Source organism: Electrophorus electricus, chromosome 12 (assembly GCF_041902795.1).
Source record: "Electrophorus electricus isolate QZ-2024a chromosome 12, ASM4190279v1, whole genome shotgun sequence".
In the NCBI taxonomy this organism is placed as follows: Eukaryota; Metazoa; Chordata; class Actinopteri; order Gymnotiformes; family Gymnotidae; genus Electrophorus; species Electrophorus electricus.
Window position 1 is genome coordinate 12,126,767 of NC_137508.1, and position 27,287 is coordinate 12,154,053.

The 27,287-nt window shown below is 44.0% G+C and overlaps 2 protein-coding genes across 7 annotated transcripts in view; both read right to left on the minus strand.

Moving 5' to 3' along the window:
• Nucleotides 1–970, minus strand: part of epas1b (endothelial PAS domain protein 1b) — a 33,396-nt gene extending 32,426 nt beyond the window's left edge. For 2 of the 4 annotated variants that reach the window (XM_027002591.3, XM_027002592.3), the window contains exon 1: nucleotides 440–967. In XM_027002591.3, the coding sequence (XP_026858392.2) occupies nucleotides 440–465 (26 nt within the window). In that variant the 5' untranslated portion in view covers nucleotides 466–967. Of the gene's footprint in view, nucleotides 1–439 lie in introns of all 4 variants that reach the window. The other 2 variants (XM_027002590.3, XM_027002593.3) reach the window with 2 other exon arrangements.
• A 913-nt stretch (nucleotides 971–1,883) lies between these two features.
• prkceb (protein kinase C, epsilon b) overlaps nucleotides 1,884–27,287 on the minus strand; it is a 70,196-nt gene continuing 44,792 nt past the window's right edge. For 2 of the 3 annotated variants that reach the window (XM_027002512.3, XM_027002513.3), the window contains 6 exons: nucleotides 26,477–26,650; nucleotides 16,184–16,338; nucleotides 8,988–9,126; nucleotides 8,294–8,482; nucleotides 7,229–7,375; nucleotides 1,884–5,778 (listed from right to left, as the gene is read on the minus strand). In XM_027002512.3, the coding sequence (XP_026858313.1) occupies nucleotides 5,632–5,778; nucleotides 7,229–7,375; nucleotides 8,294–8,482; nucleotides 8,988–9,126; nucleotides 16,184–16,338; nucleotides 26,477–26,650 (951 nt within the window). In that variant the 3' untranslated portion in view covers nucleotides 1,884–5,631. The remainder of the gene's footprint in view (nucleotides 5,779–7,228; nucleotides 7,376–8,293; nucleotides 8,483–8,987; nucleotides 9,127–16,183; nucleotides 16,339–26,476; nucleotides 26,651–27,287) is intronic. The other variant, XR_014126271.1, reaches the window with a different exon arrangement.

A 27,287-nucleotide genomic window follows, 5' to 3' on the forward strand; every position in this document is an offset into this window, starting at 1 on the left:
ATAATAATAATAATAATAATAATAACAAGAATAAGAATAACAGAACAGTTCTGTCTTATTATAATCACCATTATATTGCTCAATACAAATTATTATAGAGCTCCTCTATTAGGCCGACAAACAGAGCGATTACGACAAGTAAATGCAATATTTTAAAATATATATGTATTTTTTAACATTGTTCCATGTGAATCAAATACAAAACAAGCGAACTCAGAAAATAGCAACAAATTAACCTCACATTGCGCTCTACTGCGCAACGCACTGTTGGTGTACAATGTTTTTACGATCTACGCGCAAGAAGGCTGATTAACTTGTTGCTTGTCCCAATAAAACTTTCATTGTACTAGCGGGAAGAGTTTCCACCGTAAGGTGTAATGTGTAAATGGCTTATTTGTAACGCGTTTGTAATTAAAAGACGTCAAATCAGATAACTCACCTTTTCTTGTCTTTATCAGCTGTCATGTTTCCAAGATCACTTGGTAATTTCCGATATTCAAGCAGACTTTGGTCGCGTCAGATTCAGCTCGAACCGAAAACAAGTTGCGCACACACGGTTCTAAATAACAGAAAGTGAAGTTCCGTTGCTTGTTTAAAAAAAAAAGTCCATTGCCATTTCAAATTCCTCTCAGCAACAATGTCAGCGTCGGCTATACAGTCTCAGAACACTGCCAAGGATTGTATAGCCTTTCGCCTCTTAACCGCCGGTAATATCCAAGGATTTCCAAGGCACGCTAAAATGAGAAGGTCGGAGTTTTACCGGTTGCTTTGAAAGTGTAAAAGAACTTTGTATCTCTTCTGCAAACACAAGCTACAACGCTGCCCTCGGCTGGTCGCACGCCAGCGACCCGATCAATTATGGCATAGGGATTGGTTGGACCACGGCTAGAAACTCCCCCGACCTCCGCCCCGCACAGCGCTCGCCAGCGCTCGCCAACCTTTATGACTTCGAGCGCAATGACTTTCGATCAAGTATCTCGTCCGGGGAGCCCGTGTTGGTCTTAAGCCTAAACAGCTGTCGGAATTCATTTACGAGCAGCCTTTGCTCCGTAAACGACACGCTGGCAAAAGTCACGAATAGTTGATTATTCCCCCCAAAAAGTCCTGTTGCGCACCCCGGTAACGCGATGCGCCACTGTCCTAAATTTACGTTCCCTGACGTTTAAACAAAATACTGATTATAGGTAACACGGATCATTACTGTAACAAGCATTGCTCTTAAAAACGGGCGAGAAAAGTCCCTGTAAAGTTCACGCAGCTGTGAGAAAAAGGTTGATCTTACATATTTCAGGTTCATGCCAAAGTTCAAAACGCAGGACAATAGCACAGACAAACCAAAGTCTTCTTTTTTATCCTAGTCTTCTGAGCGCAATTATCAGGCTTTGTCGTGACAGATTATCTGATTCACAATGAAATGCGAAGCCTCAGTCTTCATTAGCCTTTGGCCTCCTTCAAGTGAGTTTGCGCTGACATTTCATGGAGTAATTCAGATTATTCAACTCAAGGGTGTCCCACAAAATGAGGGCAGTGTAACATTTCCCATGCCTTGGGACATTTGAGACCTCTGTTGAAAGGGTTACACTTGACAAGGGCAATTTTTCACACTGTTGCATCTCAGTCCGTGACCCTAGAATCTGAGGGAGGATTTCATGAAATCCCTTTCTCTGGCTTCTTTGGTGAATTGTTATTCAAAACCTTCTGATGCTGTGAAACAAATCCATAATATATATTATTGTAGACCCATTAAATTATTAGTTTTCTGTCAGATTTATAATTCAAAAGAGAAGACAGTATTACTTAACATATTGTGAGCTATCTACCCAGCTTCGTGCATGTCAGTGTAAGTCCTGATATAACACACACTTTAGATCTTGAGCAAAAACTGTTGTTTTGACACCATCTTATTTATTAGGCTCCAAAACAAACAACGCACATTCACGTCTTTGAATACAGTACATTTGGCACACAGTAAAACTCTCACAATGACATGACATGAACAATGAGAAAAAGAAGCAAACCAATAAAATGTTTGTACACACTGTACAAAGTTTCACAACACAAAACAATGAATGTAAAATACATACACATGTATATGATACTTACAGTGATAAAATACACATAACTTACATTAATTTGAATTGTACCTCTGCATGTACACACATAATACTCAGTTGGACAGATAGATTGCGCTTTCTTAAGAGGTACTTCTTCAGACATGTATAGGTTTATTTTGCTTGAACGTGTCAATGTTTACAACGGCCCAAATATGATTCCTATGTAGAGTCGTCTATCAATAACAATAAAAAAATCTTATAAAATCTAAGAATGATATTTCATGTCCTAAGCAGAGTGGAAGATCTAGGGAGGAGATGGTGAGGACAGCTCGTGTCTCTGGACCTTGGTTCTAGTGTACTGGTGCTGTCCAGAAGGAAAAAGATGAGGCCTGTCCGTTACCGAGGGGAACGCGCTGAAAGCAGCAGAGTGAAGGCAAAGGCACACACGCCGATGCCCTGCAGGACGAATGTGTCAAAAAAGACCAAGCAATTTCACAATGTGGTAAAAAGCCTTCAGGACGTGGAGGAAACCTCTGCAGATGGTTATGTTGTGGTCCGGCTAAGGGCTCGAACAAAACAACAGTGGTCCATAGAAACCTGTAGATAAAGTAGTTAGCACTGGTAATACTTAACACTGTCTATTTAGTCTGCGGTGTGGACACGGACTTCATAGCCTTGTCAGTCTTGGTCTGGCTCTTTTGAGAGTGCGAATTTGTTTACAGAATCTTTTGCATAAACACAACAGGGTCTTTAAAAAAAAATAAAAAAAATAAATTAAAAAAAAAACAAATGAAATTTAATAAAAGCATACACTACACAAAATTCCATTTTTCTTCTGTGCACACATATGGGGCAAACAAGAGAGGACAGTAAGATATAGTAGGGGTTAATGTTTTGTATTTTTTTAAAGAGGAAAAAAAAAAAAAGTTATATATCTGGGATTCATCTCCAAATCATCAAGCATGGAAAGGGGCTGGTCTGGATCACCACGGCAACCCAAAGCCAGACGAAGAACAACAGGCATAGCAGCAACTCAGAAGAGAGAGAGAGGGAGAGGCGGAGTGAGGAAAAGGACTGGAGAAGAACAACAGAAAATAAAAAAAGGGAGACATTGATAAAGAAGTCAAAACAAAGCAAACGAGAAACACCATATTGCACATGGACACTGTAACATTTTTCCTCATGATCTGGTAATACGCAATATTATTGTCTGCATGAGCATGCAACAAATGAGACCTCTATGTCCAATAGAGTTCACAGGCTGACATACAAGACGTGCACACAGAGACAGACGTGAATAGGTACTGCATTGCCCACTGCCTACAATGTTAGCAGATGAGCCACAAGACAATCCAGTAATAATAAAAATACATTTAACAAGATTTCATGAATCATAAACCTCTTTTTGCCACACACACACACACACACACACACACACACACACACACACACACAATTTGATTAATACTCAGCTGAACACTAAGGGAAACCACATAGTGACTCAGCCAGTGGGCAGTCTATCAAACATTACCCCACTGACAGGTTACCAACATATTCCGACTGAATCTCTTAACTGAGAATCAAACTCCAGTGGCTCTCTTTGGAATTCCTTGACCTTAGAGCTACAGACTTTCAATAAATTCACCGGTTCCATTTGGCTTTCAAATTCCAAGGGGAAGGGGGCTACGTTATGGATAGTGTGAACCCACAGTAGTGGGTTGGGTATAGAGATGCAGACAGGAGGTCTTACTGGGTGGATGAAATACACACCTGATTCCACCCGTGCCACTATGGACCATGACTTTTTACAGTGCTGAATAATGTGTGTGCAGTGGTGGAAAGCAACACAGTGTATACAGTCTTAGGTACTGTATATCAAGATTTTTCCCAGTATATATATATATATATATATATATATATATATATATATATATATATATATATATATATATATATATGAGAAAGTGAAATATTCAAAGCTGCACTATGTATGACTTGTTTGCTAAAACTGAAAGATGTGACGAGGTGAAGAGGAAATAATATCTGCTAAAATACAACTTAATACAAAGTCAGAGCAGTGGGGTTTAGCAGGAGAACATCGGACGTCGTTAACGTTGTAACGTCATACGTCCATGCTTAAAAAGAAGGACCGATGGGCTGGTTGCCTGAGGAACGTCAGTGGGGGCGTGGCTCACAGCGCTGTACGCTAGTGAACGTAAGGAGTGAGACGTCTTAAATAACGGAGCCATCGGCACGACAAACCAGCTAATCGGGAAAGTGACAGAGCTCTAGCTAAAACCAGAATAAACGCTGGCTGGGCTTTTTAGAGGTGGCAACAGCTCAGTGACCTAAAGGCATTCAGGAGGGAAGCTGAATTAGCTTTTTTATTGGTGAAGTTATTTTGGTGGTTTGCGCTGAACACAGCCAGCCAGGTTATTCTCGTTGTGGAACTGTACCCTTGTAACTGAAGTTGTTTTAGCTGTATAGCTAATGCTAGATGGCTAATACGATATTTGATGATGTGTCCTTTTTGCTTCAGAGTTCGTCTTTTTTTTGTTTGACAAACCTGGCTAGCCGTTATTTCCAGATCATTTCCAGCGCTTCCGTCTGTGTCGTGTAAACAATGCCGTATATAATATAAATTCTCACAAAAGGAAGCAAAATATCTGGAGCAGGAATCAAACTATCTGGAGAACACATGGTTAATGATGGCTAACTTGAAAAATTAACTTAATTGAAGCTTCTTAAGGGCACATTGGGCTTACTGGTTCATGTTACGTTATCTATATTTTAACAGAAGTGCTATTTGCTAATAGCAATGCCAGTGCAAATATCCAGCAAAAATGTATAGTTTCAAAGCAGAGCAAATGCATATTGTTTTGCCGTATCTTTCTACAGGTCAGTACCTTCTTCTAGCCAGTGTCCACAATACTGATGATAGCTCTGATCGAGTTGTCTCTGAACGCTCCTTCAACGCGAATGCACTCGCAAACACCAGACCAACGCACTCTAGGAAAAGAGCACAACAGATTCGCCAGACCTACATAGTGCAGCTTTAAGGTAATGCTGACTCAAACCTAGGCAGTTTACACTCGTGTCTGGAAAAATAAACAAAGCCACATGGTCAATAAAAAAGCAATACATATAGGTTTACTTGGGTAGTTGCTAATGAAATTCCTTAATATGAAGTGCTTATTCAGTAATCCACTTGAGTAATAATAATAAATAAAGCTATTACTATAATTATTATTCAAGTAATTTATTGGATGAGCACTGACATTTTTCAAGTAAATTCTCTCTCACCAGGGTTTCTGCCTGGGTATATATTTCCACCACTGTGTGTGTGTGTGTGTGTGTGTGTGTGTGTGTGTGTGTATTAATGTATTTTCTTGCTGAACGTCATTCTTAAAAAAATAAATAAAGAAATCCAAACAGATTAACTGCACGAGCAGTGTTTAGTTAGACATGTAGACTCATACTATCATACTATAAATGCTCTTCATTCAGTTCTTAAAGGTGAAATGGCACAGGTCTACAGAAGTGGAAACGTTGTGTGCAGGAGATGGGAGTTGTAGTCCTAGGACGGAGTCTCTTCACCAAAGTAGGAGAAGCCCTTGAACTCATCCTGGTTGATCTGTTTGATGATGGCATCATCTACAGGTGTGAGCGCAGGCTCCTCACGGGTGAAGTCCTGGTCAAAGTTATTGACATCTCGCTTGGTTTTCTGTGTGCAGGGAAGAGGTTGTGAGTAGATCAGCATTCACCCCCACTACTGTTATTTTCCTTCAGACTAGAGTTCACAATGGCTCACAAGCCAAGTACTGCAAAGATAAAAGAATCTGCACACTATGTACACAGACAAAAACAAACTTGCCAAAAAGCTTTTGTTGTTTGCCTACACACATGATGTGTGGGCTCTTTTGCTCTTACAATATTAATGAGAAAACTTCTTTGAACTGCTCGACCCAGACCATAAAATTTAGTATAAAGAGCATCAGTTGTTCTTTGTCCAAAAATATATTTTCTGACCTTCTGTGGACATAATAATGTGGCACCATATATGTGAAGCAAGTCTGGCTGCTTTCAGATGTCAGATTGGACGCAGCCAGAAACCGGGATGTACTGAAATTGCTAATGGCCCCTAATGGTTACAGAGAAAAGTGTTTAGATAACCTACAGCAACGTAGGTTGATTGTAGTGGGACTGTACTCCAAAAAATAAAACAGAATCCACTGTCTGCAGCTTATAATGCATTTATTATGTAGGAGTTTGTGCCAGTTTGTGTCTTTTTGAGTGATTTCTCTCAAAATGCTCATTCAAGTTTTCTTAAAATGCTCAATCAGTATCAGTCCCCAGCAGTGCCACCTGCCCCATGGCCATGATCGTGCCATTGGTCGCATTCTCACTGGATAGGAAGGAGGGTTCTCTTCGCACCTCAGCGACATGGAAAGGAGCTAGCCAATTGGGACGTCTGCTAGGTCAAGAGTCCCTCTAAGACGGCATGTGGCGAGCTTCTCCAGAGCCCTCAGTGGACGGCTCGTGTTATCCTTCACCCGCTGTGGACTGGCGGCACTGTTGCACGACAGTGGAAATGGGCGGAGCGTTTCCAACCCCTGGTTTACACGCATGCTCCCTTTAGGCTGGTTATCTGCCCCTACATCGCCTGTGCCATATCTCTACCTCTCCCCTTCCCCATTCTGCCTTCCCGACGTGGTGTCAGGGGCACCGAGAGGTCGTGCAAACAGGTGTGGGAGTTGAGCCCAGGCCCGCGGTTGCACGCCACACCGAGTTTTCCGCGCGCTCCAGGAGCGGTGCCAGCGGCCACCACACAGGCGCTGCTGAGGAGGGCAGGGCGACCCTGTGACGTGCCCGCTCCCGGCTGCTGGGAACACTGTTCAACAGAGGCCCCACCAACTGCAAGGAGCATGATGGGCTGTGCCATCACCCACAGGGGCTATGCCGGCGCCACAGCAGCTACCTGAGAACTCGATTGTGTGTACTCGCATCTGCGTGAGACTGTGAGAACAGCGGTCACGTATATCAACACAAACGTGTGCACCCCCCCCCCCCCCCAATTTCTGTTTTGCTTTAGCTAAATAAAATACTACATCTACACTTAAACCAAAAGCTGAATTAAAAGCACACACACACACACACATAGGCAGGGTACTCACAATGCGCGGTTTGAAGGGGGGCTTGATTTTCCTCTGCTCCAGTAGCACCCAATCAATCTCTTTAAAGAATGGGTGCACTTTAATGGCTTCCTCCAGGCCGTGGGCCGCCACACAGCCCAGCCGCTTATTGGGACTCTTCGTCATGAACTAGGAGGGTGGAGGCAGACAGGAGGAAAGGTTAGCGAAGGCAGACAAGGCGATGGCGACGCTTAGCCGTGTGAGCTGGCTGCGCGCTGACACGGAGGCAGAGGGATGCAGAGCTTTTCAAGAACACAGCGCCGCACTCTGCCATCGACGCTGGTGTAGTGTCTCATCCTGCGGAAGGATGACCTGGAGCAACCGACTGAGGTGACAGTGAGACAGATCTCATTGCGACACAGTGCGGCCCAAGCCAAACACGCTGCCGTTTCCACAAGTGCGCGAGGAACAGCCAAAAAAAATCTGGGATATGTGAATGGAAAAAAGCAACACATACGGTGTGTGTGTGCACACACACCAACAACTGTGGACACCACAAATATTAATTTGTGAGTGATGGGTTTCGAGATGAAGGTCAGACAAACAAATTTTTTTTTTTATCCACACAGGCGGGCACGCACGCACGCACACACACACGCACGTTGGTTGTTTCTATAAAGGGGACAGAACGTCAGTCCGTCTTCCCCGAAGTCATCTCTCTGAGGTTATGCAAGCCAAGCCTCAGGAGAACATGCTTCATTCTTTTCCCACAAGAAGCGTCATTTCACTGAGCCCTCTCCCTCCCTCCCTCTCTCTCTCCCTCCCTCCCTCTCTCTCGCTCACCCCTTCCCTGTTTCCCTGTCACTATCTTTTCGCCCTCGCTTTCGCTGCGGCTCGGCCAGCTCCTGCCAAACGCCCCTCTTTACCAATCACGACGTGGTCAAGCGCGAGGGCGCAAGCCAGAGAGCAAAAGGAGAGGAGTGGAAAACGTGCGCGTGCGCACGAACGACAGGAAGAAAGAGGAGAGAGGACAAGAGGCATCTCAAGGAGCAGACAGTAGGAGGCAGGAGTGCAGGTGATGAGAATGGGGGGTGGGGGGGCTCTCACCGCTTTGAGGATGCTCACGGCCTCTTTGCTCAGCCACACCGGGTAGAGCACGTCATCATGGAGGATGGATTCAAACAGATCGTCCTCGTTGTCGGCCTCGAACGGGGGCTGTCCCGCCATCATCTCATACATGAGCACGCCCAGGGCCCACCAGTCCACTGACGGGCCGTACTCCAGCTCCTGCAGTATCTGCAGGGTGGAAAAATCAAACCTAATCAAAAGCACTAAGTATAATTGGGGGCTCATATCATGGAAGCAAAGGCCAGTTGTGATTACTATGATTAATATTCTGCTTACAATTTCTAGCCTTGATTACCCCAAATTGTTTCATTGTTTCACCATCATCAGAATATTCAAAGGCAAGTTGCTAGGAAAGATCAGATGATGTTCCAGGCATACAACACACACGTCTGTGTTTCATTAGGCCCACTTGCTTAAGACTGCTGTTTATAGCTACTGCAGGACATTTTTATCCAATGGTCATTAAAGAGACACATCAATGATAGAGGCCTGAACAGAGACACTGTTTTACGGTGCAAGTCACTATTTCCATGACTATTCCAGTTGCGTAGCCCAAATACATCATTTTACCCAGCACACTAAGATGAGACGTCATGCCTTTACATAAGTACATAATTAGCAAGCTAACAAACGGCTACGAACATGCATGGAGGTGGCGTGTGGAATGCATCACCTCAGGCGCAATGTAGTCAGGCGTGCCGCAGAAGGTGGTGGTGGTGATGGAGCCCAGGATGCCCTCCTTGCACATGCCGAAGTCGGCGAGCTTGCAGTGGCCCTCCGCGTCCAGCAGGATGTTGTCCAGCTTCAGGTCCCTGTGTGCGGGAAACGTCAGAGGCAGCCGTCAGGCAGCGCGCAGGGGCCCCGCCCGGCCTGGCCCCGCACACGCCGCTCGCGTTTCAGGCCCCTGGGGAGCTGGGTCTAGCACCAGGGGCATGTGGCAGAAAGAATGCGAGGTCAGAACCAGAGCAAAGGTCAAGGTGCACCAAAAGTCACAGGGTGGGGCTGTTGTGTATTGGCGGCATAAATTTAGTCAAGAATGCTGTACTCCCAGAGCCCAGGGCAGGACCAAAACAGACCGGGTATGTTTCTCTACTGCGGTTTCATAAATCGTGAGGTTGATTTAAATCAAACAAGCATTTGACTACACAACAATGGGGAACATAGTCATTCTTTCAATTGGACATATTTTAACATAGTACACCTCAATGAAGTCACTTCCTAGAGTTTGCCTAACATTAGTTTTCTCAGCATTAATTATGAAAATAAACTGGTCTACCACTATAAGTCTTCTTTTTGTCAACTTTTTGTTGCAAATGGTCAACAGGGTTGCAAGAAATGTGTTGAGCAAAACACAAATTAACTGCCAAAGATTTGAGAAGAATCAAATGTGAAGCGACCAGGAACCCGTTATCCTCCAGTGCTGTCAACCTACCTGGAGTGCCCCGGAGTACAAGGTGTTCAGTACTCAGACACATGGCGAAGGTAAGGAAGGCTGAAACCCGACCACCACTGAACAAGACTCATAAGGTGAAACATCAAGACTGGGCCAAGAAATATCTGAAGACAAATTTTTCAAGTTTTAAGGACTGATGAGATGAGCATGACTCTTGACGGACCAGATGGATGGGCTGGATCAGGCACAGAGCTCCACTTCGACTCAGTTGCCAGCAAGGTGGAGGTGGGGTACTGCTATGGGCTGGTATTATTAAAGATGAGCTAGTTGGACCTTTTTGGGTTGAAGATGGACTCAAAATCAACTCCCAAACCTACTGCCAGTTTTTAGAAGACACTTTCTGTACTCCACTACGTGGCTAGCCAGTAAAGGCCTTAAAGAGGAAAGAATAATGACAAGGCTCCCTTCCTCACCTGACCTAAACCCTATTGAGAACTTGCGGGCCCTTCTTAAATGGGCGATTTACGGTGATGGAAAACAATACAGCTCCCTGAACAGTGTCTGGGAGGCAGTGGTTGCTGCGGCACAAAAAGTTGATCATCAGCAGATTAAGAAACTGACAGACTCCATGAATAGAAGGCTTATGACTGTTATTGAAAATAAGGGTGGCTAGATTGGTCCCAGATTTCTATTTATTTATTTATTTATTTTTGAAATGTCAACTGTTTCTTTGTAAATTGAGTTGTTTATTTATTATTCTCACTTTAACAGATGAAAATAAACAAGCGAGATGGTAAAATTTCCATTTTTCATTTAGTTGAATAATAATTCTGCACACTACTAGTTGCCCAATAATTATGCACACAGATATTGTCCTAAGAAAGCCAAAACCTCACTTATACTTCAGGTTTGAGGTGTATTAACATTTTGGATTGACCGAGAGCACCGTAGCCGTTCAATAAAATGAATCCTCAAAAATACAACTTGCCCAATAATTGTGCACACAGTGTATATTGTATGTAGCTTATATGTGCGTTTCTCTGTGCCAATGTTGAAAAGTGTATCGGAATAATTAAATAATTTCGTTATTTATTTACAGCTTGTAATTGCTGAGAAGAAAGAGGCCAGTGCAAGAGATGCACTTAATCATTCTTTGTCAAAGATGCAAGTGCCAGAGAGGACTTAAAGTGTAAAACATAAACACTCTCTTCAACACACTTCTAGACCGAGACACAGGCTCCACAGACACCCCTGCATTCTACCGAGAGTATGGAGTAACGTGCCGTCTGTGTGCGAGTGTGTGTGTTGTTATTGCACGCGGCAGTGTGAAAGGAATGAGGGAACGCGAGAGGGAGGGAGCAACGGAGAAAGGCAGCGGCGATAAGGTGTGTCTGATGAAAGCAACCATGAGGAGGGATGAAACTACTTGGGTTGGGGCTTGATGGTTGATTGCAATAAGAATGTCAACATCATAGGATGTCTTTCAGGTGCTTTCACGAACTAAACCTACTGAAAAGAACAAATGTGGGTGTGTGCGCGTGTGTTTGCGGTGCTTATGCAACGGCTCTATTTTAGATGCTCCAAAAAAAGGCCCACTACAGACGTGCGCGTTCGGCCACAGTTCACCGCAGCGTTGGCACCCTGGCGCTGGCCCTTCCATCCGCAGGCACGCCCAGGGCACGGGGGAGAGGAGGACTGAACAGGTGGGCCCAGGCCGGGTGGGATGGCGCGCGTACGCCCCTGCAAAGCGGGGAGGGATGCACTGTCGTTCGCAGCATCCGGCATACGGGACCCACCACCCTGGAGTGTATTCAGCCCTTGCAGTCTACATCTACGGCCATGCAGGGGGTTCCACAAATTCCTCATATCAAAATCTCTCTCTCTCTCTCTCTCTCTCTCTCTCTCTCTCTCTCTCTCTCTCTCTCTCTCTCCCCCCCATCCTGCCCTATCTACTCGTCTACCCCTCCAACTCCTTCTGCTCATGTTGCTTAAGCAATCTTTTTTACAGAGAACACTGAATTAATCTTTTCATTGTCCTTTGTTGATTTTGCTATCATTCTTTAGCTGCCACAGCTGTGTAAGCGGGGAAGGTCTCCCTCCTGCTTTCTTTCCTTTTTAATGTTATACAGATCAATGAACTCTCAAATATTACTGATTTCTCGAAGGCTGGATAAAACGAAGTCCTGTGCTATGCAGAGCTATAGTTTAGGGATAGATCCCACCCAAACACTTGGGAAAACGTGAAAGAAAATTAAGAAATCCAGTTACCAGCTATTGAGAAAGAATGACATTGGGAGGGTGGAGAAAGAGTGAGTGAAAGAGAGAGCATTTCCTGTGTTGTGAGTTAATCTTGAGTGGCGATTTTTCCATTGCGTATCTAGTAACCTCTTCTGTATGGACCTACTGCACAAATGCTGTCTGTTCCTCTCTCTGTCTGTTCCTCTGTCTGTTCCTCTCTCTGGCTCTTTATATCATTCTCTTTGTTTAAAAAAAAAGACATACAATGTATGGTATGTGTTTGCCATTTCAGAAACATATATAAATTTGCACATAATGATGTTATTTACTCCTTTGGCCAAGATTGTTTCAACAATAAAGACACCCCCCAATCTAAATATTTTCCACCCGGAATAGTTTATTCCCCTTATTTAGTTAATTAATGAACTAATAAGAAGACTCATAATACTAGAATTAGATGGATTAAGCTTCTTATAAAATTCAATCATAAGAAAATAATAATAAATGTTATTTTAAATATTTAATAAAATTAAAGGTTAAGTGTAAGGATAATCAAGCTAACTAATATTAAGTGCTGCAGACTTGTTTGAATAAGTGCGAAATAAGAGTTTACTTGCAAAGTGTGGAAACTGGATCATGGATGCTGTTTGGGGGCGTGTGTACATGTGGATTACGATGTAAACTGCACACGTGGAGGTTCTGCTCAAGTAACATGAGAATGCAGTGTGTTTATAACTGCATATATCAACTGTCACAAGAAAAAAAAACTGTTTTTTGCAAGTCTTCCCCTTTTTCCCCTTTTATGTCTGCTGGGGATTTCACAGCTATCTGAGACAAAAGAGTAAAACAAGACTCCTTATTTAAAAATAAACCCCTTGCCATAAGAATACTGTTAAGGAAACAGGCTCTTATCCCAACGACAGCAGCGCAATCGCTGCCTCCTGTGCCAGCAGGCAACTCTTGCAAGTCACAATACCGCAAAAGAGTCACAGGATAGAGCGGGATGGGGGAGCAGAAGAAGAGAGAGCCACGACCCCAGATGCACTTTCTCATCCTCGGTCCCCGTCTCGCTCCACGCACGCTGAAGCCACTGCTGTCCCAGCGGCTCCCAGCCTGCAGGCCTGCAAGCTGGGACATGCCGGTGTGAGTCGGGTCGGCCTGCCACTGTCCCTGATGGAGCCCTGGCCTGGTTGTGTGGGTGGGGGCTGGTGATGGTGGTGGGTGCATTTCAGCCGTGCAGACTGTTATGTCGTGGGGGGGGGGGGGGGTTGTTGTTGTTGTTGCTGCTGTTGTTGTTTTTTTGTGTTAGTTTCTTTCTTTTTTTGTTTTTAGGTATGCATGGTGTCAAACAGGTCATAGAGATCATGTCAGGCAAAAATGCTGCCTAACCACACTTTCGTCACAACTCGCACGCGAGTCTCATGCAACTCATATGCTGCCTTACACAGGCTCAGAGACAAGAGAATGCGACATCAAGGGCTAAGAACTTCCTGAACATTTCTATAGGATTTAAACGTAGTCTCCAGTTACCATTCCCCAAATGCAGAAAGGACTTTTTCTGTTTTCCCTCCGGTGAATCCGAGCTTAGGGAAGACAAAGCCAATTAGAGAGGCGTTCTAATCACCTAATCACCCAGCATGCTTTGCTTTTATGGTGGGCTTCAGGAGGTTATGTAGGACTCCCTTATTCCCACAATAAGGAAATCAGTCCTGGAACCACATTACAGCAATATGGTATGAATAGATTTATGTGTTTATGTGTGCTATTCTCATAACACACAATGAGCCATTCATACTGGTTGGATCACATCCTGTCCAGTTTCCACTTACTGGTCAAGCTTGACGTTTATGACCCTTACAATAAACAAAGGTCATGAGGTGTGTGCATGTAGTTGGATGGCTGCCTTCCAAACGGCAACATTCTAGAACACATCCATCTGGGCAAAATTCACTTGGCCCTATGATCTATGACATTAAAATTAGCTGTTAAAAATGCAAAATGCTGTGAACATTTTAATGTTTATTCCCTTGTCTAAATAACCAGTTTTAATATCAAGCAATAATCAATCATGAGCTGTAAAGTACTTTTCTTTGTCCATGAAGTGAAACGAACAAAAAGGATCAGACTAGACATCCCTCAGTATCTGTGTGTTCTGGGTAGGTATTGTCTGAATGAATACTCTGAATCAGGCAATCATGGTGTTCTAAAAAGGCCTTCATCTGGCCTTTGTTTATCAAACTATGTACGCGTGAATCATCAGCAAGGCCAGGGTTCATTTTAAGGTAAGGAGGTTAAATCATACTTACTGGCAGGAATTTGTACAACCACTCTTAAATGGTGTCTAGACACACTGATTTTTTTTTTTTTTTTTTTTTTTTGTGCGTGTGTCTTACATTAAGAAGGAGCCAGTGCTCCATGAATGACTGGGAAACATGGCACACAGAAGTGTCCCTCAAACAGCTCCCATGGAAGAACAGATCTCATTTTCTTTACTGTTTTGCTTTTTCTACATTGTTTTGATTGCCGTATTTGTATACCCGAACCACAGGGTTGACTTCAGTCGTTTCGCTAATGTTCAGCTATTTAGCTAATGTAATGTAGTCGGACAGGCAGCAGATGCTACCAGCCATAGCTAGCTCAGGACCCATCCTGTCAGATAAACTGAAAAGCTACTGAGCCTTTGTGAACAAACAAATATCACGTGCACTACATCTATAACTTGTGACACATCTAGAGTTTGAGGACACTGACTGTTGTGAATGCAGTGCCTGCTATTGCCTTTTTTTAAAAAGCTAAAACGTTTTACGATTGAATGGCTATGACTGCTAACGACACACCCCTGTTCCTTTACGAGTCAAAGAGTGAATATCTTAAAGACCCTAACATATATTTACACCATTGGTTGCTTGTGTAAAAACTAGGATTTTTCTAGGAGAAAACTTCAGTGGTTAGGTGCCAATGACTGACACAAATGATAATGTTCTAATGTGTAAAAAAAAAAAAAAAAAACTCCCCAGAAGTTCAGACCAATCAGGTGTAAAATCAGAATACAGCAGACATAGTCCAGCCCTAGTCAGATCCTAGGTCATACTCATACCCCAAACAGAAACTGCAATGAAAAATACTAAGACAAATTCTCTTAAATATTTAATTGAAACTAATAACTGCCACAATTACAAACACGAGCCCTCTGACTTTCTCTCCAAGATTGGCCATGTTCCTTATGAACCGCCAATACCCTTCCCTCTCCACATGTCGGTCTCAGGAAAACCAGGAAGGGAGGAAGTGGTTTCAATTCAATACAACGACATCCAACTCCAAATGAGATTCTTCCTGTTCAGGCCCCAGAAGAGTGTTAGGAGCGGGCAGAGAACGGCCGGGTGGGAGTGCTGAGAGGTTGCTGGGATCATTCTAGCCCTTAGGGACAGGGCCATGACCTGCACTTGAACAGATATGGAGCTAATGGTCTGATCGGTGGTGTTGGCCTTTGGAAGATCATCAACAGGAGCCTGCCATGGCCAAATGGAGCTCGAGGAACAGGGTCTCAGCGACTTGGGACTTAGGATATTAAGGGTGTATTGTAAAGAAATCTATTTGAAAATCATACACACTGGTCACTGAACTATGAAGATACACACAGTACAACCCAGATTTTACAGAAAAAAGGAATGAACAAAATTGAAACCAAGGAATGGAATGCCAGCCCCATGTCCCTAAGCACGGACTGTCGTGTGTGTGGTTAATGACATACAAACCAGTAGATAAACAAACTGGGACGGAAAAACTCATCCAAGAGACAGGGCTTTTTCATGTAAACAACCTGAGTTAAACAAGGGTAACAAATGCCCCCATCTCTAAGCAAAACAGCCACCCAATACTGACTGCAGCCCTAAGATACACTGAATAACAGCTATATAAAAGTGTGACAGTGTACCGTTAATCTGACAAATTTACAAATCTGGAAGGATTTGAATCAATTGGAATATCTTTTCATCATTGAGTTCAAAACATTATTCTGAGGCAGAGATCAGACCGAATTTGGGACATGCTGGTATCTGTTACAACATTGTTTTGGTTGAAGACTATGTAGTGCTGGCACTTTGATACTGGTGAACAATAATGCTATGTAAAGTACAAATGTCTTTTAGGTTGTAGAGACACATTACATATAGCACAAAACAAAGCAGTATTCAAACCTATCTCCCTGCCCACATGCAAGTGGTGACATGGTACATTACCTATAAATCACCCCGTTCCGGTGGAGGAACATGAGAGCAGAGGTGACCTCAGCTGCGTAAAAACGTGAGCGGGCTTCATCAAACTTGCGTGAGCGCTGAATCTGGAACATCAGGTCCCCTCCATTCACATACTCCATCACGAAGAACAGGCGATCCTGAGGAGATGAGGACCGAGAAACAGTTGTAAGTCCACACCAAAAGGGACGGAGCAGACGTGCAGTGGAATGGATCACACGGCGTAGACCAGAGGTATTCCAATCCCAGTCCTCAAGGTCTAGGTCCTACACCTTCCCTTTACCTAGGAGTCAGGTTTGATGACAAAGTGGCAAACCAGTTATATGAATTATTTAATCAATTACAAGGGATTACAAAATCCAGGACTGGATTTGGATTTCAGGTCCAGATTTAAATACTACTGATGTAGATTGAAATCGAACCTCGGACAATTTTCCTACAATTTTCTCAAACAAGGACAACAAAAATAACTACAATTTGGGTACTTACTACATTCCACACAAAGGGAAGCTGATATGGATAAACTTTCCCAGAGCATCACTTTTGTGATACAATTCTTCACAGAAAGCAGAGGTTAGGCCAGTATTTGAGAGGCCAAACATAGGTTAAGGGCCTTATAGTTGGATGGTGATCTATCTAGACAGACTGCACCCAGGAATCAAACTGGTTGACCCAGAGATGCAAGGATAGAATATAACATCTGCTTATCCCCAGTGCAAGGTGGAATGGAGATTGCCACAGTGGAGATCTAAGACACAACCTGCCACATTTTATCTCTACACAAAGGCAGCATTTCCCCTAGGGCAGAGGGCAATACCTTGCTCACCTTTCTTTAGTGTGAATCCACTGAAACACCCTGCTTACCAGCTTTGATCCATTATGCATGTTATGACCTTTTACTTTTTTTTTATCAACCATCTTGGAAGACATTAGCTGTACTTCAGCATAAAAGCATTGTTCATAAAGCTCATGCCGGACCCATGGTGTTGTGCCATTAGTTCAAAGCAGCTAGTAGATTTATTGATATCTCAGAATCATACAGAGATGCACATAAGTAGAAGCTGTTTGCACTGCTCAGTCACACAACAAGCATGTTTAGCCAGGAGGCACAGCAAGTCTTCAACAATATCACATGCGCCTTTTGTCAGGAATGGCCACGTGCTGGCTGGCATCTCTGCCTGTCTCTTGGGGTCAAAGGGCTCAGGTAAAGTACATTCCGTTCCATTCCATCCTGGTGACACCTGTTAACGCCTTTTTCTAATACCGGTCTGCTGCAATACACATGGCTTGACACTAGATTGACGCGGCATTTCCTAATATGGAGACAAAGGGAGCTGATCTGTTGCACAACAAGATAAACACTCCACCCCCACCCCTGCAACCTGCAAGCAGCCCTGATGCAGGCTGTCCGCTGTGGTCATGGCAGTGTAGACCTGAAGTGGCATTTTATTTTAGACTAGATTTCCCGAACATGTCTCCATTTCATAATTCCCGAGTTGTGCGTAGGAGCCCTAAACCTGAACATCTGCAAAAGTGTGTGGCAATTAGAATTAATGTTAAACTACCACAGGAGTGGTACAAGGCTGCTAGTCAGTTTTGGCTACTAGTCAATAACTACAAATCCTGTTAACATAAGTGATATGGCCACACAAAACAAAGGCATTTCAGTCTTAAGCCCAAGTCAGTTAAGTTGGAAGGACCTGCTGGGCAAATTCCTGCTGAAACTAATGTTGCAACAGGAGGCTATTATGGGAAATCCAAGACGTAGAGATTTGTTTTATATATTTTAACATGTTTACTGCAATTTGAAAATCCACTTCTAGATGTTAATTATGAAGAAACAGTAGTTTCAGAACCTTTGAGTGACAGTGTAGAACAACCAAAACAAAACAAAAGCTCTTCTGAGAAGATAGCTCAGGGCCGCCAAGCCTTGGTTCAAGGTGGACGTTTTCCAGTAAGCTATCCGATTTTGATTTGTTGACTGCCTGAATGATCTCTGTGACATGCTTTGGTGTCCATTTAGGCACGGTTTTTATGTTGTTTTGCTGTTCATTAGTTATGTGTAAATAAATGCCCTGTTCACCATGTCCCTCTGCCTAACTCCCCTGTTCTCGTCATAGTCTGGGCCAGGACCTGCCCAGGTCTTGCCACTTTATGTATGGTGTTACCAGCTTTCTACAAATGTGGACAGTTGAACAGTCTGTTTCTTTCTGGTGTAGACAGATAGCACGAGTGAATCTGATCAAGCCCACTGGATTTGTTTGGTGAAATGACATAATCGGTGCTCCTTTTCTCAGAACGATGACCGTGTCTTACATAAAAAAGCAGCGGCCTACCTCACCTCATCCTCTTTCTCTGAAACCGAATTTAAACAGGATGCTGAAATGGTTTGTTTAAACTGTTCCCAGAGAAGAAGCAAAGGTCCACCCAATCAAACGCGAATAAACGTTTCCTGCTTCCAATTACAAATGTAGAGATACTGGCGTCCCTGCACCATACAAGAGAAAAGACCCGATCTTCAGATAAACCGCCAAGACCCAACAAGCTGGGGCGTAGTGTGGCAGATCAGGATTTTGATGGATCACATGAGCTGTGTGTGTGTGTGTGTGTGTGTGTGTGTGTGTGTGTGTGTGTGTGTGTGTGTTTGTACTCTACATTTCCTAGATGAGGCGAAACATTGCTCAGTATGGAAACTACTTCCAAGAGTTTAGGTTTTCTAGGGAAACTACTTCCAAAAGTTTAGGGGTTTTTTTTAACAAACCTGAACCCTTAAATGAGGCCTGGGTGGAAACACTCAACTCTCTCCTGCTGGCCTACTAACTGCACCTCAACTTGCATCTCATTTTTCTCCACAGTTTAAGTAATTGCTGTTCCCCACTGCAAGATTACCACACTGCCCACTTGCTTAACAAATGGAAAGCTCTGAGATGCTGATAGCAACAGGAAACCATTATAATTTCAGTACAGACTATATTGTGTGTGGCCCTGGATACCAGTCAAGAATGTTTATCCTTAAGACCAAAACTAAGCCTTGCAGTGTATACTACCAACACACACACACACACACACACACACACACACACACACACACACACACACACACACACACACACACACACAGAGTCAGAGTTTATGTAACCCTGTATATTTTACTGTGTCTATATACATACATACACACCCACACACCCACACACCCACAAAAACACACTTATAATTGCCATTGGCATGTACCTAGAAAGTAAAGCATGTTTTATTCTGGAACGTGCCACCTTTTTCTTTAGGAGACACAGGCACCTATGTTCACCACAGGAGGACACGTGTAATTCAACACATACACACCACGAAGAGCGGATATAAAGGTGAAAGCCAGGCTATGCGTGTCTCATTATGGATGGACAGGGTGTCCGAGTGGAGCCAGTAATTAAGGTACAGTTCTCAGATCTGCCTCCTATCACATTCCCCATCACACACACTCCCATAACTACAACCCCTTCTGCACTGAGACTAATGCGCTTTGTATGAAATCAATCACAATTTACTCTCTGAATGCAGCACAACAGCCTACACTATGCATGCAGCACAGCTCTTACACACTTAAAGACTTTTATGAAAGCAGCAAGTTAGAGATAAATTCTCCTGGATGTTTGGGACAAAGTCAATTGAACTTATATAATATGTGAGAGGAGTAATAACTTACTAAAAACACACACACACTAAAATTACACACACACACTGTCCACTTTGACAACCATCTATGACGCCTAACCGCTTTGGATAGAACAAATAGATAAATGCTTCTGGGTTTGCCAGAAAGCTGTCACGCACTGCCGACTAAGAGTGTTTTATGGAGCTGGTCACTCACACAATGATCACACGCTCGCTTTACACAGTGCAAATGCCACAAACCACATTTCTCTCTCTCTCTGCCTTTCACTCCCCCTTACGTGTGTGATGATGAAGCTCTTAATTGAGTCATTCAGGCTGTTTCAGGCCTTAACATGCTGATGTGCTGCATGTGAAAGCTCTGTTTAGGAACACTCTGTTCCAAGAGGAATGCTAAGAGAGAGGGAAAAGGGGAGCTTTAGAGCTAAATGTAGCATGGCATCAGATCCAAAGATGCTCAGCCAGAAACTGATGTGTGCGCACTCTCCGGGGTGGGCAGTTTGGAAACACTCAGTTAAAAAAAAAACAACAAAAAAAAAAACACTGAGCAAACAGGACAGAGGTTGATGTTGTGAAACATGCTATAAAACAATATGTGGTTTTTGATTTTGTTATGGTGGTCGTTTTTTTTTTTTTTTAAAGTGTATAAAGCCCTTGTTAGTGTTGACCACAACAGCCACTTGCTTTTATTTATATTTTTAAAATGCAAAAGCTTTAACAAAAAAAAAAAACCCAGCAACATGCGACATTTGTCTTTGTTAGTAACCTGACTGGCTGTGGTGATAATTTGCCTATTCCTGATTGTTCTTTTACATACTGGGCTTGAACTCCATACTGTATTGCCTACAAAGTGTAATGACACATTTTAATAGCAGAGGTATCATATATGTGCTCTAGAACTGAAATGTCAGCTAAGGCGGAGATGAGAGGCATAATAATGTAGACATGTTTATGGAGTCCTGCCAGTGGCAGTGCCTGTCACACACACAGATAACACGGGGGATTTCTAGGATGTACTACATGCAAAAAAATGTTTTTAAAAAGTCCTGCCTTAAGAACACATTTGTACACATGCATTTGCATGTAACACAGATGCACATGTATACCCTCATGTATACATATTTATTAACGTCTTAGAGAAAATAGCCCTTATAGCAAAAAAAAACCCAAACCCATATACATAAGGAAAGAGATAATTAAACATTGTAGCTCATAGAGATATTAAGAGAGACTTAATAGGAGCTACTCCAGTGTTTTTAGACTCCTATACCTACAGACGCAGCCTGTCTACATTATTCAAACAAAGATCACTTCTACACTATTGCACTTGTCCAAACCATCAGCATCTTTGTCCAAAGGCAGCGCTGATAGTCCTGGTCGCTTGGCACGGATCTTCTTTCCCAAAAGCCCTGTTCCAAGTGAGGTCCAGTAGCAGGCGTTCCCCAGGAGCACATTCCAGGCCATTACTCTGAAAACAACCTCCCCAACAAACACGGCGAGAAGCTGGAACCAGGCTTGCGAAGAAACGGCCTTATTTCTCTCGTGAGTCGTTTGGCGTTTTCGCGCGAAGCACAAATTCACATCACGTTTTATCTACTGACTTGATGCGATTAATCGCTGTGTGATTAATCGCTGTGAGTGTGATTACTGAGCGCTGGGATGCTAAATCAGGACACGTGGGACGCATTCTGCTGTGTTTTGATGAGCATTTTCTTTCTGATTGCGGGTTTGGCTGTGTGCGCAGCTGTCAGCACAGGGGCCTCTACAATCAAACTTGGCGATAACAGAGCAACAGCAGAGGTAAGTGCAAGGCCAAGAAACCCAGGAGCACTCCAAAACACAGTCAAGCTCCATGGAAAAGCCAGGGCGACAGAAAAATAACAATCCATCATCTCTATAATGAAATGCAGATTATGAGTGGACAGAAAACAAACAGTAATAAGTGGAAGATTTTATTAAGGTATTAAGGAGATGTGTATGTGTTGTGCATATATGGTTACAACAGACCGGGTCTTTTCAACCCAATCCGCTGGGCTCTCTACATAGCGCACATTTTTGTTCTGTTCCAGCTTCCAAGGCACATGAACGTAGTCATTACAGTAAGATCCCTGAATACCTGGTGCAGGTGGACTGGGCGCTGGGTCAGACCAAGAATGAAAGGTTTGACCCCGAGACCTGGGCTGAAACGCTGGGCTCTCTAGATAACGCACATTTTTGCTCTGTTCCAGGTTCCAGTGCACACGCACATAGTCATTACAGTGAATGATAACCCGGTACAGGTGTACTGGGTGCTGTGTCAGCCAAAAAAAAAGGCCCGTTGGACCCTGCGAACTGGGCTGAAACGCGGCAACAGACATCAAAGACGTCAAAGTGCTCCTGACATTTTAATTGTCTACTAGCCTTAGCTTAGACTTGCTCACATTTAGTGTATTTATGTTGGCCTTTGACCAGTAAAACTTTCCAACATTGTTTTTTTGCACAGATTCCTTCACAGAACATACCAGAATATATTCTTTCACACTTTGAATATACCAATAATATATTACTCAATGTTCTCCACCAGCTGTTCTGTTATTTGTTGTATGGGAAAGCGTTATAAATGGAGGATCGTATGTAATCTTAGAAGTCCCCTGGGCCCGCGCTCTGTACCTGTTGCACTGTACCTGTTTAAATGCAGGTAGTGATGTGTCATGGATCTCTGCTGCAAGCAAACATGCAAATGTCAGCATGTAAACAACTAATAAACTTTAGTCATGTAACCAGTCTGTATGGGCAGACTACCTGCTATCAGACGTACAGGTATATAATGAATTTATGCAAAACACTTTTGCTAAGTACGTGTTATTAATTCACACAATATCCTGATAACTTAATGACATTGAACAGTTCAGGAGCCTGCTGTTGTGCAAAACCCCAAACTCTAAACAGAGTTCACTGTGAAATTTGCAGAAAACATCTTTTCAGAAGAAACACTGAGATATTCCTTTAAACAGAAATATTTTCTTTAATTTGGCAAACAGAGAAATGGAAAGTCCTGCAGTGTCCCTAATTGCGTCTTACTGCGTCTGCAGCATAGTCTCCACAGGCTTTGCCTAGACGTCCGCGTTATGTTCTCACTGGTTTCGATAACAATCTGATGACAGAACCCTGTGTGCTTGTGCCAAATTTGATGTTTACATGCCAGAAAACTTAGCAAGCAAACCCCCCAAAAACAGGACTCCACTGTTTTATATGTATCAGCCACTGCTGATTTAGCCACAACAGTTAGACCCACACGTGAGCTGTACAGCGGTCAGTGTGTAATTAAAACAGTTATCGGGTCTTCGTGTCCATCTGCCTTAAAGCTACACAGCTGAGACAAAGTAACGCACAGACTTCACCGCTAATCAGTTTTGCCCAGGAGGTATTGCCACTGTGCAACCATTAAACCCGCTTTGCTTTCCTGCTCTACGCTGAGTGCCAGGGCCTTGTGGTGACCCCTTTATTGTGGCCTGCAGTTCTATTTATATATTATATGTATTCGGAGCCTTTGACATAGTCCTTCCACCCTGTCCCTTCCTCATGGTGTCTAGAAAGGCCAGCTTCCACAAATTTGCCTCGGAGACATAACACGAACATAACACGTGTCATTTGAAACCTTTTCCCACTCTCCCTCCCCGACATTTTCACACCTCGCTCCCGCTTCCTCTGAGCCCGACTCACTGCCGGTTTAGGGGCCCGTACATACGCGCGTGACGTTTCACTTCGGACTTGGGCCCTAAACGACAGGACGGGTCGGCGCGGTAACGCTGCCGCGTGGCGGCGCTCAGTTTTGGGACGCACCTGCAATGTGGCACGGTGCACCGAGAGAAACCGGAGAGAGAGCTGACACTTTAAACGCGCCGTTGGCCTGCTGAAACTCTCTCCGTTTCTCACCACACCGACAAAGAGAAACGGGGGCAGGGTGTGAGCAAAGGGAAGGTAAACACATACACCTGCTTGAAGACTGGGAGCGTCCATGGCCAACGGAAGACCGTTCTGCTCTTAGCCACAGACTAAGGAACAGAAAACCTTCAAGAACTTAAGAATAGTTACCAACTGATTATGAACTTCATTGTTTTTACACACCTGGTTGCCTGTTAGAGACAGTAGGCTGAATCTCTGATATTAGTAAATTTGTATGAAATTTTGCTGTAAAAAGATCTTTTTTCCCCTAATGTTTCTTTTGTAGATCTTTTTCGTTCTTTCTTTTGCTTCCTTTAATGAAACCGAGCCAAGCACATACTATATGCAGCATCTGAAAAGGTCTAGCTCAGGCAAAAAAAACCAACAAAAAACAAAACACAGACGCAGAATAGGCCATTACTCATGCCGTCTGAGGGGAGCAAGTTCAGGCAGTGATGTCCTTGGCAGGGCCTGATTGCAAATTAGACACAGAGGGAACATGAAATGGAGCGAGTGAGGCAGCAATGTCAACATAAGGTCAGCATGGCGTGCTACGTGTGGGGTGACGGAGACCTGATGAGCGAGAAGGGAGGGCGAAGGATAAAAAGAGAAAAGGGGGGAAAAAAACGAGAGTCAGGCACACACATCTGCTCACCTGCAGTCATTCAATGAGATCTGATTAGAACATGGAGTGATGGAGAGAGTCCAGCTCTTTGGTGGGAAACGCACAAGTGCACGGCCAGATAAGCAGCACCCCGAAACGCGCCTGAAGCCAGATGTAGTAACGTCTTATTACAAAGTCTCTCCCCATTGCATGTGTTCTGGGGTTTGGCCACGGAAGGGTTGACAGCGCAGGTTTGAACCCAGTGCCTTCATCTATCGGGCTCGGCGTGGACGTGGCCCCGGCCCGAAAATGAGCCCCCGTGTACGGATCGTATCGAGACCCCTGTGTGTGTAGTGAGTGTGTGTTTGTGTGCTGTGTGTTGTGCCAAGGGAGAAAAAGAAATGGCGCAGAGGAAAATAAAATAAACAAAATAATGGCAGAAATGTTGACAAAGAGATGTCGCACGGAACATTTGTTACAAGTGGGCTAATGCCGTGCGGGTGTGCGTGCACGCTCATGTATGAGGATGTGTGTGAAGAAAAGAAAACAAACAGCATGTGGAATACACATCAGAGTTGAGCTGATACGGATCAGCACCCTATTATGTAAGGTCTGCAACAATCGCCTGTTTTAGCACACAAGCAAAGACAAGGCTAATGTGTCCATTAGTGACAGAGAGAAGGAATGGAAGGCGTGTATAAAAGGAAAAAGAGCAGGGGAGAGAGAGAGAGAGAGAGAGAGAGAGAGAGAGAGAGACTTGGCCTATAGCTGCTGTATATTTGTATTCCTGCTATTTTCCTTGATTTTCACTTCTAATTATCAGATACACTCTCAACCGAAGACGAGCCCTCATCTGCTGTGGCTCTTAATCTGAAGCTCCAATATGGCCCAAAAAGCACCTCAACACCTCTGGCCTTCACGTGGACTGGTGCCTTCTAAACCCTCATCACAGTGGGCCTCTGGTTGCCCCCCCCCCCCCCCCAGGACAGCTTCAACCATGGGGGGGGGCTTCTTCCGTGCCGAAACTCGCTCTTTCCGCTGCCTCGGCCCTGCGCCTGTGGCTCCCTTCCTCTCCTCTGTCCTGGACAGCGGGGCCCTCCCTGCCTCCCCCTCCCTCCCTCTCCTCTCCGCTCCTCCAGGGCCGCTGGGACACAATGTTCTCAGCCTTGTTTGGGGAAATGGCAGAAATAAAGAAACTAGGCGGGAGTATGTTGCGGCTCCGAGGCGGCGGGGGGACGTAAACGAGGAGGGCGGCTGAGGTTCTGCCGCGTGCGAGACAGACATATGGGCCGCAAACCGGACGCGGAGTTTGGTTTAGAGCGGTACGAGGAAAGCAGAGGGAAGCGCACTTCTCTAGCTCGTAGGGCGAGCTCGACAGTATCGAGTGGCTTCTTTAAAAGTGGCACAGTGCACTTACACTGAGCCTGTTCTCAGCTTCTTTCGCATGCCGACCTTATTACAGTGTGTGTGTGTGTGTGTGTGTGTGTGTGTGTTCGGGTACTGCATGATGTTGTGTGTTATAACTCAATAGGCAGGTTCTAGGACATTTTACAGCACTGATGCTTAGAAAATGTATGTGAAGTGGGGATTAATTACTAGATTAGTGCCAAACACACACACACACACACACACACACACACACACACACACACACATTCAAACACTACAGCTACTTTTAGTTCCAATTTTTGTTCATTCAGTCTTAATTCATAAATGTATGTGAAATGTCTTTCAAATGTTTTTGGCTCTAACATCAAAATGCAATGGAAACATAAAGGGATTTTAAAGTTGAATGCAGTGTAAGTCACAAAAAAGATTTTGTAATCAGACTTCTGCTTATCATGTTTCATGGTAATTAAATATAAAACAGGATCCTACAAGCACTGAATGGCACTCGGACCAGTAATCACAAAACAATTCCATGAATTGATAGAATATGTCATTACAGCATAGGAACTTGAAAAGATGTGGCATCTAGTGGTGAAGATGTGCCACCTAGTGGTGGATTATATTGAATGACAGAAAACCGGGTTGGTGACGCTAACGCAGTGCGGGGGGGGAGCGCGAGGGCGGCGCAGGCACTGTACCTTGGTCTGGAAGCAGCAGAAGAGCTGGGTCAGGTAGGGGTGCTTCCTGGCCAAGGCCAGAATGCGCTTCTCAGTCAGGGTGCAGTCTACGTCGTCATCCTGCAGGATTACGTCCTTCTTCAGCACCTTCACTGCGTACACCTCGTCTGTGCCTCTCAGCTCAGCCAGCATCACCTGCGTGCACGCGCGCACACACACACGCACACGCACACGCACGCACACACGCGCTTCAGTAATGCCAGCAACAGGAGATGGCGAGCTGTCGTACCCCTTACTTGCTAAAATTGTTGATTCTAGCCTTCCATTGAAAAATTCCACTGGTAATGTACTGCTCACTGGGCTACATACAGTCCAGTGAAGTCAATAAAGCATGCAAAAACAACAACAACAATCACCTCCCCAACCAAGAAAGTCCCACTATAGTTATGTCAATTTTCTGCCAAATAATCTTAATAAATATAAATATAAAACAGCATCTATGAGTTCTGCCAGCTTTTTTGGTAAAGTTTACAAATCGTTGAGCCACTCTTCAGCAGTTAGAAGTAGTTCCAAAAATCAAAATATGAAATTAGAGCATTTGATTATCGAAAACATGTGCATAAACATCCAACAAAAGACCAACTGGATCGAGTTTTAGCTGTACAAAATCCAGACAGAGCTGTGCTGCGTGCGATTCTAAACTACGAGAAATAAGGTATGAGTTCATGAGCTCAGAAAGGGGAAGGGCAGTGATTTTCTTGTATAATTATTTTATAGTTGACAGCACAATACATTTATAAACGATCGTTATCTACTTTAAGTGATTTCACAC